The sequence below is a fragment of the Podarcis erhardii genome, assembly GCF_964252035.2.
Source record: "Podarcis erhardii genome assembly, chromosome: 13".
Lineage (NCBI taxonomy): Eukaryota > Metazoa > Chordata > Lepidosauria > Squamata > Lacertidae > Podarcis > Podarcis erhardii.
In genome coordinates this window covers 15469883-15483707 of record NC_138502.1, presented here as the reverse complement: position 1 = coordinate 15483707, position 13825 = coordinate 15469883, and the positions used below count along the sequence as shown (strand labels likewise).

Genomic DNA, 13825 nt, shown 5'->3' with positions numbered 1-13825 from the left:
ATATAACTTGACTACAATAGTCTCTAGGCGGTTTACAAAGATACAATACAAAAATTAAAGATCAGTTCAAACCATTATGTTAAACTTCAGTTAAAATGCTTGCTGCAATGGAAAAAGTACTCAGTATGCGCTGGAAGGACAATAGGAAAGTTTACTAACTTATTAAGGCGATACAAGAAGGCACAAGCTGTATTTTGCTGCAACAGACTTAACATGGCTACCTCTCTCTTGCAGAAGACATTTGTGCGTATTTGCAAAAGCGTGTTGAGGACTTTAGAAGCACAACAGATTCAAGCTCCACTCAGCCACAAATTCTGCTGGGTTATACTGTGTGTCAACATAGCCACTAGCTCAGGGTTGTTGTGGGTATAAAGCTGCACCTTATACCAAATGAGCAATTGTACTTTATTCCAGTTTAATTTCTTGTGTACAGGGTTACTCCCTTTGTGTAATACCCATTCAGCCTGGTATTGTCTTCTCTGACTGGCAATGACTCTTTGGGGTCTCAGAAAGCAGAGATACTTCCCATCATTTGCAGACGGATCCTTTTTTTTATACTGGAGATGCCAGGGACTAAGCCTGGAATGTTCCAGATGCGAAGCTGTCTGTCTATGACTGGACAATGGCCAGTTCCCATTCCCCCTCCTCCTGAGAAATCCACACTGAAAAGTCTATTACTAGTATTAAATACCATATCCATATATATGCTGTGATGTTTTATCTGTGCCAAGAGGCAACTTTCCAAAAAACAAAAACACACAGCTGCCTGACAGCCACTTCCTGATCTGAAACCTTCTAAGCTCCTGTTCCCCGCGACGAGGGAAAGGCACTCTGCACAGGCTCAGGGGCACTCCCTGTTACCAAAGCCCCACGCAGCGCAAGCCCCGCCCCGCCCCGCCCCCAGCATACGTGCCAGATTATGTGCTTTACTCACTTCCCCGCCCCTTCTAAAAGTTCTGCAGTTCATTTGCATACTCTCCCCTCATTGGCTGAGCAGAAAGAGGAAGGAGCATAGGGGGAAAGCCCGCAGAGAGGAGGAGGGAGAGGGGAAAAAGGGGAGGAGACACCTTTGTTTCTCGGCTTTGGTTTGTAAACAAGAGGAAGTCTAGACTTCCAGCTGGAGCTTTTTCTGGGGGGCCACAGGTCTCTCTGTGGGGTGTCTCCCCCCACCCAAAATCTGCACCAACACCCTCGCCCTGACCTAGACGGGCCTCGGGGAAGCCAAGGGGCTCCATCAAAGACGGGCTTCTTCGGCATTTCTCTTCTGCCAGGTGAGATTGGTGGAGGGTGGCTCTGTGGAGAGTGGGCTCTGGAAGCAATATGCCACAATAAATCTGCTAGTCCTTAAGGTGCCAAGAATCCCGGTTTTGCGGGCGCCGGGGAGTGTTTACCTCTAATGGGAAATCGGGCATTAGGGTGAGTGACTGCAGTGGGAGATTGTAAGCACCTAATCGTGGTGCAATAATCCGACCGATACAAATAGGTTTGGTAAATAACAAGGGATGGAAGACATTCCAGCGGGTAATTAATTATTTTGCTCCTCCTTGCAGCAGGCACCTGTAATATGTTTCCCCGCATTGTTTTAGTAATGCCTGCCTGCACTTTGACCCACTACATAAATGATCTAGAATATGTTACGTACAAAAGGGGGCATTTTTCCTAATGTAAAAGTATGCCCCCTGCTTGTACTGGATTTCAAAAGAGCTGTTACATTCTTTTAAAAAAGCCTCTACTGGGAAGGAAACGCTATACTGTATAGACAAAGGCTCTTAATTTTCAAGATCTTCTCATTCAGGATAAAATGGCACCCTTTATGTCTTGAGCGGTCTGTGTTGTTGTTGGCCCCTAGAATACACTGCCAGCGCAATATTGATTAGAGGCACGGTGCCAAATGGAATCCTAACTGTCTATGAGAACATGTAATTCTCTGTATTTCCCAGGAGCCAGGATGATGAGCTAGAGCTAAATAAAGGAAATTTCCCTTTTTTCCAGCTTGAAATTTTGATATCTGACACGTTTTCAATTTGAATAGATCCCCCCTCATCACTACTTAGCCTTGAGATCAAATTTGACATCTTTCATATTGAGGGACATAAAGGTATGACACACAGAGAGAGAGAGAAGCTTCTGCCCTCACATTTTTATTTTACCATACTGTATTCATATTTATTATACTGTATTTATATTTCTATTACAAGTAATGGAAAAACATTTTGGCTGATTGGGTCAAATAGGGAAGTTTACCTAAAACTGGCAAACTTAGCAACAGTTGCCTACTTCTAACCTACTGAATGAAAATCACATTATTTTCATTTGTCAGAGAATCCAACTAGAAATTTCACTTAATGAATATTCAAGCCTTATGTTTATAAACTGTTATCAGACACCCCACTCTTTCCACCTTCCCTCCTTTTGCATGCACATTACATGTTTTGAATTTAATGGATAAGGATATCATTAAATGTACATTTTGTACATTGGTAATATTTTGTAACAGATTTTTTTTGGGGGGGGGGGACCTAGGCAGCAATCCTATACCCAGAAGTAAGCCCCACTGAACTTAATGTGGCTTCCTCCAAGTAAACAGGCACAGAACTGCATTGTAATATCTAACTTGGTTTACCCTCTCAGTCATGGCCCCTCCCTCTTTCCCGAGAGGCTCCTCCCCAGTATTCTGTTAACCCCTCCCTCCCTTCTTCTTGAACCACATACTGTATAACACATTTTCACAAGAAACAGATAGCTTAAATATTGTATCCTACCCACATTCATGTCTTACTTTTCATTACTATAGAAAATATGAATGCAAGATTTAAGGCCAAGCCCAAATTTAATGTGGAAACTGCCATCTTTGCCCTAAAAAGGAAGAGACCAAGGTCAAGACAGGCCCTGGGATTGAATATATACCTATTTACAAGGCTTCCATATTAAAGCACCTTAAGAAACTCCTCCTTTCCATTGTACCGCGTTTGCATGTAGTAGCCCATTGTTTTCTGCCATGTGAAAGAAAGTCCCCATTGTCTGATGAGGTCAATGTGTAAAGTGCATTATTATGGAAAGTGAACCCTTGTTCATATCCTGAGCGCCTTTGATCATCAAAGTGGAACCTAGATTACTTTATTATCATTTGTATCTAGCAGATGGTCAACCACACATTTATCTGCTAAATAAAATGCCTACTTGTTAGCTAGTATTTTTCACTGCCCATGGGGCAATGCTGTATTTTGCACAGAAGAGGAACTAAATCACAGACTGCCCCTTTAGCAACCGTATGCTCTCCAGTAATGAGATAAACCTTTTTGTTTAGTATTTCTCTACAGTTTGAGGAAAATTTTCACAGAGAATTGGGGGAGGGGGCTACTGAGGTTGTATCCCAGATGTAAAATAAAACCCCTTTCTTTTACCTCCCTCTTTTAATTCCTTTCTGTTTTGCCTCTACCACCTCATCTCTCTTTACCATTTCCTCTTCCAGTTGTTTGATCTCTGCGCACACACCTTGTTCCTCTGAGCCACTATTGTAGCACATTTTTCTCCTCTTTTACCCCACCCCTAAACAAGGAAAAACACAGAATGTCTACTTGTACAGGAGGTGGAGACCAGAGCAATACAGTAGTTTGCAATAAGAGCAAAGAGGGGGTGGGAAATCTGGAGGTTGCTGGGTCTTTTGCATCATAGAGTGACCCTAAATGTTGCTTCCCTTCCAAAAAACCCCCAACCTTCTCAATTCAACTCCCAGTATTATTTGTTTGCAAAGATGTGGAGCTACAGCCTCCATTTTCCCCAGCTCAGCATTCCCTTGCCTGGTTTGTTTCCTTTCAAGGAACCGCCTCTCTTTCCCTCCCCCATACCATGTTCCAGACTCCCTCCCCCCCCCTTCCCTGCCCCAGCCACTTCCCTTTCCAGAGCAAGCATCCCTCCCTCCCTTGCAAAGGGCTCTTCCTTTGCCTTCCCCCCCACTCCATTCCTCCCCTGCACCATTCCTTTAAGGCACTTTATTTCTGCTGGCCTCCCCTCTCCCCGTCTGGTCCTATCTGCAGGCTGCTTTGTTGCTATATCTCCTTCTTCCACATTCCAGCTGGAATTTTCTGTTTTCTCTGCCCTCTGGTTCTGCACCCATCTGCCTCTTCTACACCATTCCTCCATACTGCACTAAAGCATGCTTATCTTTGGCTTCTATCCTTTCGGTTTGCATTTTTTTTTTTTTTTTTTGCAGCTCTTCTCCCCCGCCCCACTGTCTGCATTCCTTAACAGCAATTCCTGTAGGTTCCTTAAACACTCATCCACCGCCTGCATCATACCCACCTCTCTCTCCCACCATCTTTTCACATCTGCACATTTTCTAGCATCCTTTGATCAGGTCCCAACCCAACAATGATTCCTTTTGTACGTTTTCGCCTCCTCGTGCATCTACCATTATTTCATACCCACCTCCCAAGATTTTCATAAAATTAATCATTTCAAGTCCAGTCTGCTTGGGGAGACATAAAGCAACGGACCAGGGTAGGTGGTAAAGGTAAAGGGACCCCTGACCATTAGGTCCAGTCGTGACCGACTCTGGGGTTGCGGCGCTCATCTCGCTTTATTGGCCGAGGGAGCCGGCCTACAGCTTCCGGGTCATGTGGCGAACCAGAGCAGCGCACGGAAACGCTGTTTACCTTCCCGCTGGAGCAGTACCTATTTATCTTCTTGCACTTTGACGTGCTTTCGAACTGCTAGGTGGGCAGGAGCAGGGACCGAGCAACGGGAATTCACCCCATCGCGGGGATCCGAACTGCCGACCTTCTGATCAGCAAGCCCTAGGCTCTGTGGTTTAACCCACAGCGCCACCCGACATCTCTAAAACAGGGACTTAGGTACACACGACCAAAGGGAAAGTGGAACACGTAGAGAGGTGGTGAATTTGTTTAAATTCTTTGACAATGTGCCAGAAACTCCCAGATCTCTTGGTGAAGGGTGGTAGGAATGAAGAGAAAGGAAAGCCAGGAATTCCTGAGTCCTGGCAGTCGCACCCATGGTTCCAGAGATTTTAGAAAGGCCACAAACTGAAGGCTCTTTGGAGAGGCACTGCTTGGAAGAGCTAGGACACCTGGGTTCTATTCCTGGTAATGCAGCTTCATCACGAGATGATCAGAGTTGACCTACATCCTGGGGTTAATTACAGGCTGAGCCTCCAGGAAGCTGCCTAGGGAGGGAAAGCACATGGTACTGTTTTTGTTTAGACACCAGACCGGTTAGGCAGAACTTGGCTGGCTCCCAGGGCTAAGAAGAAGCAAGACCCGGGCACCCTGACTTCCCTGCTGTTTCTCCCCTCCCATCACGAGCGTGTCCATACCTTGGTAACCCTTTTCTCATTGCTCCCTCTCTTTTAGGGCTTTCGGGGGGCTTCCTCCCGCCACCGCCCACACAGCTTCCCCTCTAGGGGCTATCTGGTTCTTCACAACTCTCCTGAAGCTTCTCCCACTTGCGTGACCCCACCACAATGGTGAGGCTGTCCAAACCCAAAACTTTCCAAGCCTATCTGGACAACTGTCACCGACGCTACAGCTGCGTGCATTGCCGGGCACACCTGGCCAACCACGACGATCTCATCTCCAAGGTGAAAAGGGGGAGTGGGACGGTCCCTGGCACACTGCTATAGCGGGGGCGGGGGCAGCTCTTAGCACCAGAGGGGTTGTTTTTCCTCAGTCAGTTGGTTTTCTGCACTTGATCTTAGCCAAAAGGAGGAGGAAGGAAGAATAGATAACGTAAAAGTTGGGGGGAAAGGGTCAGGAAACTAAAGGGAGTCCTACTCTGATTTGCTGATATTAGCCCCATCTCAATAATCAGACAGCAATCATATATCTAGCATTTTTAGTGTGCCTTTACGATCTTTTATCTTTGCTTGTCCTCACAGCAACACTGGGGGGGGGGTCACTTGACAACAAAATCAAGAAACCGGGTAAAAACACATTAGCACAAGGAAGCATTCACATTTTGCAGTTGTCCAGGACAGTGTGGATTTCCCAAGGCCATGTGCAGACTGTGGCAGGCACAGGATTTGAACTCTGATCCCTTGGATTGAATATTTTACCTACTGCCACAGCTCCAGCATGAAAAGTCTCAGTCGAAACTCACAGCACTGTATGCTCCATCCCTTCCACTGCTTAGAGCCCTGGAATTGGGCCAGGTTATTCTGGGGAAATCACCAAGGCTCACCTCCCAAGTGGGCCAGGCTATAGGCCTAGAAGCTTTTCCTTGGTGAGCAATTTATAAATGCTCAGTAAGGAAGGGGAGGGATTAGAACACTTGCCAATTGCGAGATCATATCCTAGGGAGCTACAGTTAACAAACAGGGACTATTTTAGACTTCCTCAGTGCTCAAAAGTAGAGGGCCGCTGTTCAGAAGTGGAGAATGAAGGCAGAGAAGGAGGAGAATTTAGGTGGGCAGCTTACAGGGAGTGGGGGGGGGGGTATTGTCTTTCCAGAGCCTAACACTCAACTGCCATCTCCACCCTCTTGTGCTTGAGATACTGCAAGGTCAACAAGTTTGAGCTGCTGGCTGATTAATCATTACACAGAATCCAGTGTGGAGAGATGGGGTGTGCCTGAAAACAAGCCAGAGAACAAATAAGGAAATGCAGAAGGGAGCTGAGAAACCAGGGCTGAGGCTAAGGACCATCAGTGGAGGGGGGGGGGGAGAGGGAGAGAGAGGTATGCAGCTGGAACAGAAGTCTGCTAGTTAGGGCTGCTAACACCACAAGAAGTCTGTTTATCTTTAAGGTGCCACGGGACTCCTTTTGTGTTTGCTGTCATTTGTTTGCCGTAACTAACATCATGTCTATCCCTCTGGATATGTTCTCTTTTTTTAACCTGTTTTTTGTGTCTCTTGTCATTACAGTCTTTCCAAGGAAGCCAAGGTCGGGCATATTTATTCAACTCTGTGTGAGTATCGCGGGAGGGGAGCAGCAGACTTAAGGCATAAAACTATAAAAGACAGCTACATACAAGGTTGAAGCAGCCAGCAACAACCAACCCTAAACCTTTATGTGGTCTTAAAAGTGGCTGGGGAAACCCAGCCAGATGGGCAGGGTATAAATAAATTATTATTATTGTTATTATTATTATATTAAAATGTTATGTCTACAAGCTTGTGCTCTCAGGTGTGATGCTTTTCAGTGGAAGAGTGTCCTTTTCCTTGTCTGGGGAGCATTTTCTTGTGTGAGTTCCCACTTATAGCTGGAAAAGTTCTCTCATTTCGCCATACATGGCGTGGGCTTGTTCACTGGAAGCGCCTCAGAAGCACAGGGCACACGGTGGGGATAATACACTCACTTCCCCAACTCTTAAGGTCAGGAAGGCGGCTGGGTTTATTCCATTGCTCATCAGAGGGGGCGGTTCGTGGGAAGCAGAACTGTGGGCCCCGGCCAATACCTGCCTAGATTGAGGCCCGTCACTGATCTAAAGACAAGGTGAAACTCAGACTAGGAAAGCATCAGGGACTCCAACACCCTCTCTCTTTCCCCCCTTGCAGGGTAAATGTTGGATGTGGCCCAGCAGAGGAACGGGTGCTGCTGACAGGCCTGCATGCCGTGGCGGACATCTACTGCGAGAACTGCAAAACCACGCTTGGATGGAAATATGTGAGTCTCCCTTGGCATCCCCCACTCCCTGCTCCCCCAAAGACTCGCACGCTGCCTTAAAGGAAGCTCACGCTTTCGTTCTCTCGTTCTGCAGGAGCAAGCCTTCGAGACAAGCCAGAAGTACAAGGAGGGCAAGTACATCATTGAACTCAACCACATGATCAAGGATAACGGCTGGGATTGAAAAAAACAAACAGAAACAGAACGGAACAAACGCTGCTACCTTTGGACAGCTACATATGTAAGGGGTGGAGCGCCAGAAATGACAATTTCCACAAGACTTGCCTCTGCCTTTCTAACCAAGGGGCAGCCATCCAAACCACCTTCAGGTGCACGGAAGCTGTGAAGGAAGCAGCGCTTCCGCCAGGAGGACCATACTTGGGGCTCGGATATGTCGCCATCGTGTGGCAAGAAGTGGCATCACACCAGGAGACACCTAGGCCAGGGGCAGTGTGCAAGAAGGGGTTTGGGGTGGGGTGGGGTGGGGTTTGTTGTACAGAGGGAGTCTGCATTAAATCACACAGGCGGGGGGTGGGGATGTACAGTGGGGCAGGGAAGGGGTGGGTTGTACAGTATTTGTGAGTTTGTGCGAGTATGTATTATATAAATAAAAGCATTGAAGTGATACTGGTTTTTTCCCTACGGTGGGGGGCGGTGTAGACTGCAGTGTCTGCCTAGAAAGGGATGTACTGATGACTCCAGTCTTGAGTAGATGTGGCCTTGTTTGTCCCTCGTTATTTATTTGTTTCTGGCATTTCTAACCACCCCACCTTTTTCTAAAGGCCATATTCTTGGCAAGGTTCCGTATGCCAAGAGCCAATAAGGGCAGCAGCAAAACAACAAATACATTACATGTAAGTGTTAGTGACTACTCCATTAGCCACACCTCCGTGTAAATTGCATCACTTCACAAGGTCCCAGTGAGAGAGACAATGAGCTTTGAACAAAGGGAGGTTCTGAGAAAACAGGCAGTCATGCACCCAGCATACTGTAAGGCAGATTTCCATATTTCCCAAAGTATCCTTCCCAAGGATGGGAGAGGAGTCTTCATTAGTTTACACAGCCTTTAAGACAGCAGTAGTTCCTGCACAAACCACAGAGAGAGAAAGAGAGAAATCCGTTTCAAAGGTCCAAGAGCAATGAGTCTCCTTCCTTTGTGAAGAATAGGAAAACTCGGGTGCAAACTATGGTTTGCTCATCCTGCCCATTTTATCTGGGAGACTAGCTCACCTATCACAGACAATTCATTTTGCAGATTTCCTTCTGCACTAGGATGGCGTTCACCACATCTCTTGACAACAACCAAACCTACAGCATAATTTCAAAGAAGGTGGATTTTCCAAGTCCCAGACAATTCAACAGCTGAAGAATAAGACGACCAGGAAGGAACTGAGAGGGAGATCAGCTAGCAAAGTTCCCCTTCTCTTCTCTGGTTATGAAGCAAGAGGATTTAGCAACTTCTCCTTCCCATCATGCCCCCAAAGCTACAAATTATATGCATAAGTGCTTGCATCTTCAAAGACGCCTACTGACCCACTTCAACCACAATTCCTTTGTCCTAAACAGCATTGCGCAATAGCTCCCTCTGCTGCCCAGTGACAGAATTAGACCGCCAATTTTGGATTAACTCACATATAGTATCTGGCAATATGCAACTCTTATTGGAGCGGTTCTTGCAAATGGCAAACTTGGATTAAAATATTTGCGCCACACTATGCGGCATGTTCTTTTGACCCCCTAATATGAATTAGTTGCCACATCATACCTTTCTCTTGCCACAATAACTCAGAGGACAAAAGGATTGCTTTCCTATTTTATTTAAGTATCTATGAAAGTGTTTTTAAAACTTAAGAACCAGCTCACTGGCCCAGAACAAAACCTATTCAGCCCAGTGTCCTGTCTCCCAACAGTGACTATTGTGATGCTGCACCAGGTTTGCTCCCAGCATCCTCTCGTCAGCAATATACAGCCTTTGAATAAAATCATGGAACTGCAGAGTTGGAAGGGACACCGAGGGTCATCTAGTCCAACCCGCTGCAATACATGAAACATGCACACAGCTGTGCCTGGGTGGGCTCAGGCCACCAGCTTCTGGCGCCACAGGTCTGGCAGTTCCATTTTAGAGAGCAAAAGATTTCCAGTTTCCCCTGACCCCCAACAGCTGTGCATCTATAGAGAGGCTGCTGTCATCACCCTCCTGGATTCAACTGCCATTGGCACAGGGCAGGTGTGACTGCTATGCTAGCCCAGACAGACGGCTAGAACGACAGGCATTTAGGGTTGGGAGGCAAAGATAGAATTCTAGATGGGATTCAAGCGTGGATATATTTTTCCCTTCCCCCACCCCCAATAATCAGAAAGCTGTAATGGAATCTGCTTCACTTCATAGAAATCCTCAAAGCATATTAGTATCAGGAGCAACTACAAATAAACTGAGTTTTACTGATCCGGAGACAGCAGAGATGAACCCTTGAACACTTATTCCATGCTTAACAGGGAGGGAGAGGCCTTGGCAGGAATTGTGGGGAGCTTGTCTGCTGACATTGCCATCTCCCATAGTAACAACCTACAGCAAGAGTCTTACATACTCTTTGTTGTTTAGTCGTTTAGTCGTGTCCGACTCTTCGTGACCCCATGGACCAGAGCACGCCAGGCATGCCTGTCTTCCACTGCCTCCCGCAGTTTGGTCAGACTCATGTTTGTAGCTTCGAGAACACTGTCCAAACTCTACCTTTGCTTAATATCTTCTTCTTTGGTGATCACTCGTAGCCGAGTAAGGTTGTCTTCCATAAACACGGATTTTAACAAGGAGTCCGCAAGTGACTGTAGAGGCCAGTTCTGGACCCACGTCCTTCCACAGTGGGGACATTGGTTCCTGGGTGGGAGTTGATCACGGTGTGGATTTGCCAAGCGTGCCTTCCTCTTAGCATGTTTCTCCCTTGTGTTCTGAGTTTGAGTGTCTTCAAAGTCCATGACACCTTTGGTAAAGGCTGTTCTCCACCTGGAGCGCTCACAGGCCAGTGTTTCCCAGTTGTCAGTGTTTATACTACTTTTTTGAGATTTGCCTTGAGACAGTCTTTAAACCTCTTTTGTTGACCACCAGCATTACGCTTTCCATTTTTAAGTTCGGAATAGAGTAGTTGCTTTGGAAGACGATAGTCAGGCATCCACACAAGATGACCAGTCCAACAAAGCTGATGTTGAAGAATCATTGCTTCAACACTGGTGATCTTTGCTTAATCCAGTACACTGATATTAGTTCGCCTGTCTTCCCAAGTGATGTGTATTAACCTTCACTTAATATAACGAGAAGTGACACAGCCAATCTCATTCCTCCATCCCTTTAACCCCCACCCTCCAAGAATGCCAAAGGAAGTGGGCAGGATTCAGGGAGAGGGAAGGTTGCTTAGGCAGGAAGAGGATGCAAATTCTCTATTTTCATTGGGCATTACCTTAAAGTAGCAGAAGAGGGCGCTCAAATCCCACACACAGTATTGGCATCATTACAGTACTGCCCTGTTGCTGCCCATCAGAAAAAGTTGGGGCATGGTGCTTTTACCCCAATAGCTCTTGGCACAACTCGAAAGCTCACACAGTGGCATACCAAGCAAGTTATTCTTAAAGCAGGGTTGTTAAGAAAGTAATTTTAAAAACACCAGCAACACTTTGGGCCCCTCTGTGTTATTTACACGTTCATGTGGTTTCAAGTACACACATGTTTCAGTAAAAACAAATGCACACAGTGGCTATGTCCTAGAACAGCTGGTCATGGAACTGACCAAAGAAGCAGCAACCCTGGCCTTCATCTTACATGGGCCATGAAGTGTAGGTCCTAGTGCAAGATTATAGAATCGCAGAGTTGGAAGCGACCCTGAGGATCATCTAATCCAGCCTTTCTCGACCTGTGGGTCCCCAGATGTTGTTGAACTACAACTCCCATCACCCCTAGCTAGCAAGGCCAGAGCTCAGGGATGATGGGCGTTGTAGTCCAACAACAGCTGGGGACCCACAGGTTGAGAACTGCTGAATCCAACCCCCTGCAAATGCAGGAAAATGCAGCTGTGCCTTATGGAGATTGAACCTGCAACCTTGGCATTATCAGCACCATGCTCTAACCAACTGAGCTATCCAGCTTTTATTTTTGAAGTAACTGGAAACGGCAAGGATAACGCTATCAAGTGTGACTTATATTTAAGTGAACTGCCAGGAAAGTCCAACAGTCATGTTTCATGTCAAAAGAGGAAACCTCTCCAGAAATTAGGGGAATGGTAGGAAGGAAGTTAAAGGGTTTAAATCTCTCCAGAACGCTTGACGTTTGTTCAAAACCACAAGAGAAGTTCGGCTACAATGTGTACCACACAGGTCAGGAAAAGTACCACAAGGGCCAAGAGGACGCCAGCACAGTTCATGAGAAGAGTCAAGGAAGCTATTGCAGTAAGAGGTCTTCCTTCAGAAAATGGAAGACCTCTTGTTCTCATTCTTGTCCAAATGAGAACAAAAGGGAACACAAAACTCTGGCCAAAAAAAGAAAAGAAGCAAGCAGACAATAAGGGATGCAAAAAAAAGAAACCGAGGAGCACATTACTAAAAACAACGGCTAAAAATGGTATTGAAACACATCAGAAGCAGGCAACTTGGCAAGGACGCATTTGGACCTTCAGACAACAAGGCAGTCAAAGGTGTGCTAAATGAGTTTGCAGAGAAGCTGAATGAGCATGTTGCATCTGTCTCTACAGCAGAAGGTGTAGGGCACATCCCTGTGCAGAGGTGGCACGGAATGCCTTCAGAACAAGGATAGCCTAACCTCTGTGGCCTACGCTCCAGTAATCTCTAAACTGGATTACTGCAATGCCTTATACATGGGGCTGCCTGTGAAGACGGCTTGGAAACTTCAGCAGGTGCAAAATTTGACAGCCAGGTTGCTCACCAGAACAAGACAGTTTGCGATATATATATATCCATTTTTAACAATATTATAACGTCATATCTCCATTTATACGTTTTTAGCTCCACCAAGCCACTTGACTTCCCTCCGTTCTGTCATCTGGTTTTTATAAAGCATATCTTAAATTCACCCATTTATACCGTTTCAGTTCTACATTTATCTTAACTTATCCTAAACTTAAAGCACAAAATGGAAAATTTCTTCCAATAAACACTGCATGATTTATCTCAGTCCTGCTAGTGTCTTTACATGTTTACAATAACTGTGTATATATTGAATAAATTTACTCCACTCTCTCTAGAAAGCTTGGTCGCTCTGGTGTCGGATTTTCCCCGTCAGCCTTGCTAAAAAACAAGACAGTTTGAGCACATTAACACTGATCCTGACCTGACTGCACTGTCTGCCAATTAGTTCCCAGGCCCAATACAAAGTGCTGGTGCTGACCTATAAAGCCTTGCATAGCTCAGGACCCCAATACCTTTAGGATGGCCTCTCCCCATAGAAACCAACCCAGACCCTGCACTTGTCACCTGAGCCCCTTCTTTACACCCTCCCTTCCCAAGAAGTTTGGGGGGTGGCAACATGAGAAAGGGCCTTTTCGGTGGTGGCTGCCCATTTGTGGAATGCTCTCTTCCAAAAGGCTGATCTGGCGCCATCATTACATGTCTTTAGGCACCAGGCAAAAGCATTCCTCTTTACCCAGGCCTTCGACCATTAAATAACCTATGGCCTGTTAAATGTGGGTGAGACTGTTGTTATGATTATTTTATTATTATGCTGTGTATTATATTTTTATTATTATGTTGTGTAAATTATGTTATTAAAGTTGTATACAGCCCCGGGATCTTTAAATAAAGGGTGGTGTATAATTCAAACAAAAAAAATATATGGGTGCAGAATTCATCACCTTATATTTTAAGAATTCTAGTGTCCTGCCCTTAGAAACACAGAGACATAAACACAGACATAATTTCCAGTGAAGTCTACAAAGACAGCAGCAAAGCCAAATAACTTCCAGCAATCAGGAGAAGGACTTCTGTGACTTAGCTAGCTCCTTGCCCTTTTATCATGGGTAGGAAAAGGAGAATAAATTCTGCAAAATAAGTAACTGCGTGCAGATTTGTTTAACTGGCACAAATTGGTCAGGTTGCAGAATTCAGCCTTTATGGGAGCATAATTGGAGATGTAGTGTGGCACAGCGGGGACTAACATGTCACATTAAAAGGTAAAGGTAAAGGTAGACCCCTGACCATTAGGTCCA

At 45.8% G+C, this 13825-nt stretch overlaps 2 protein-coding genes across 2 annotated transcripts in view; one reads left to right on the top strand and one right to left on the bottom strand.

The window, feature by feature from the left end:
* CORO1A (coronin 1A) overlaps nt 1–13825 on the bottom strand; it is a 77025-nt gene that overhangs the window by 57996 nt on the left and 5204 nt on the right. The window lies entirely within an intron of this gene.
* YPEL3 (yippee like 3) lies at nt 1056–8102 on the top strand. Its single transcript, XM_081837319.1, has 5 exons — nt 1056–1271; nt 5370–5596; nt 6878–6921; nt 7511–7619; nt 7714–8102. The coding sequence occupies exons 2-5, from the start codon at nt 5480–5482 to the stop codon at nt 7801–7803; spliced, it is 360 nt and encodes a 119-aa protein (XP_081693445.1). The 5' UTR covers nt 1056–1271; nt 5370–5479; the 3' UTR covers nt 7804–8102.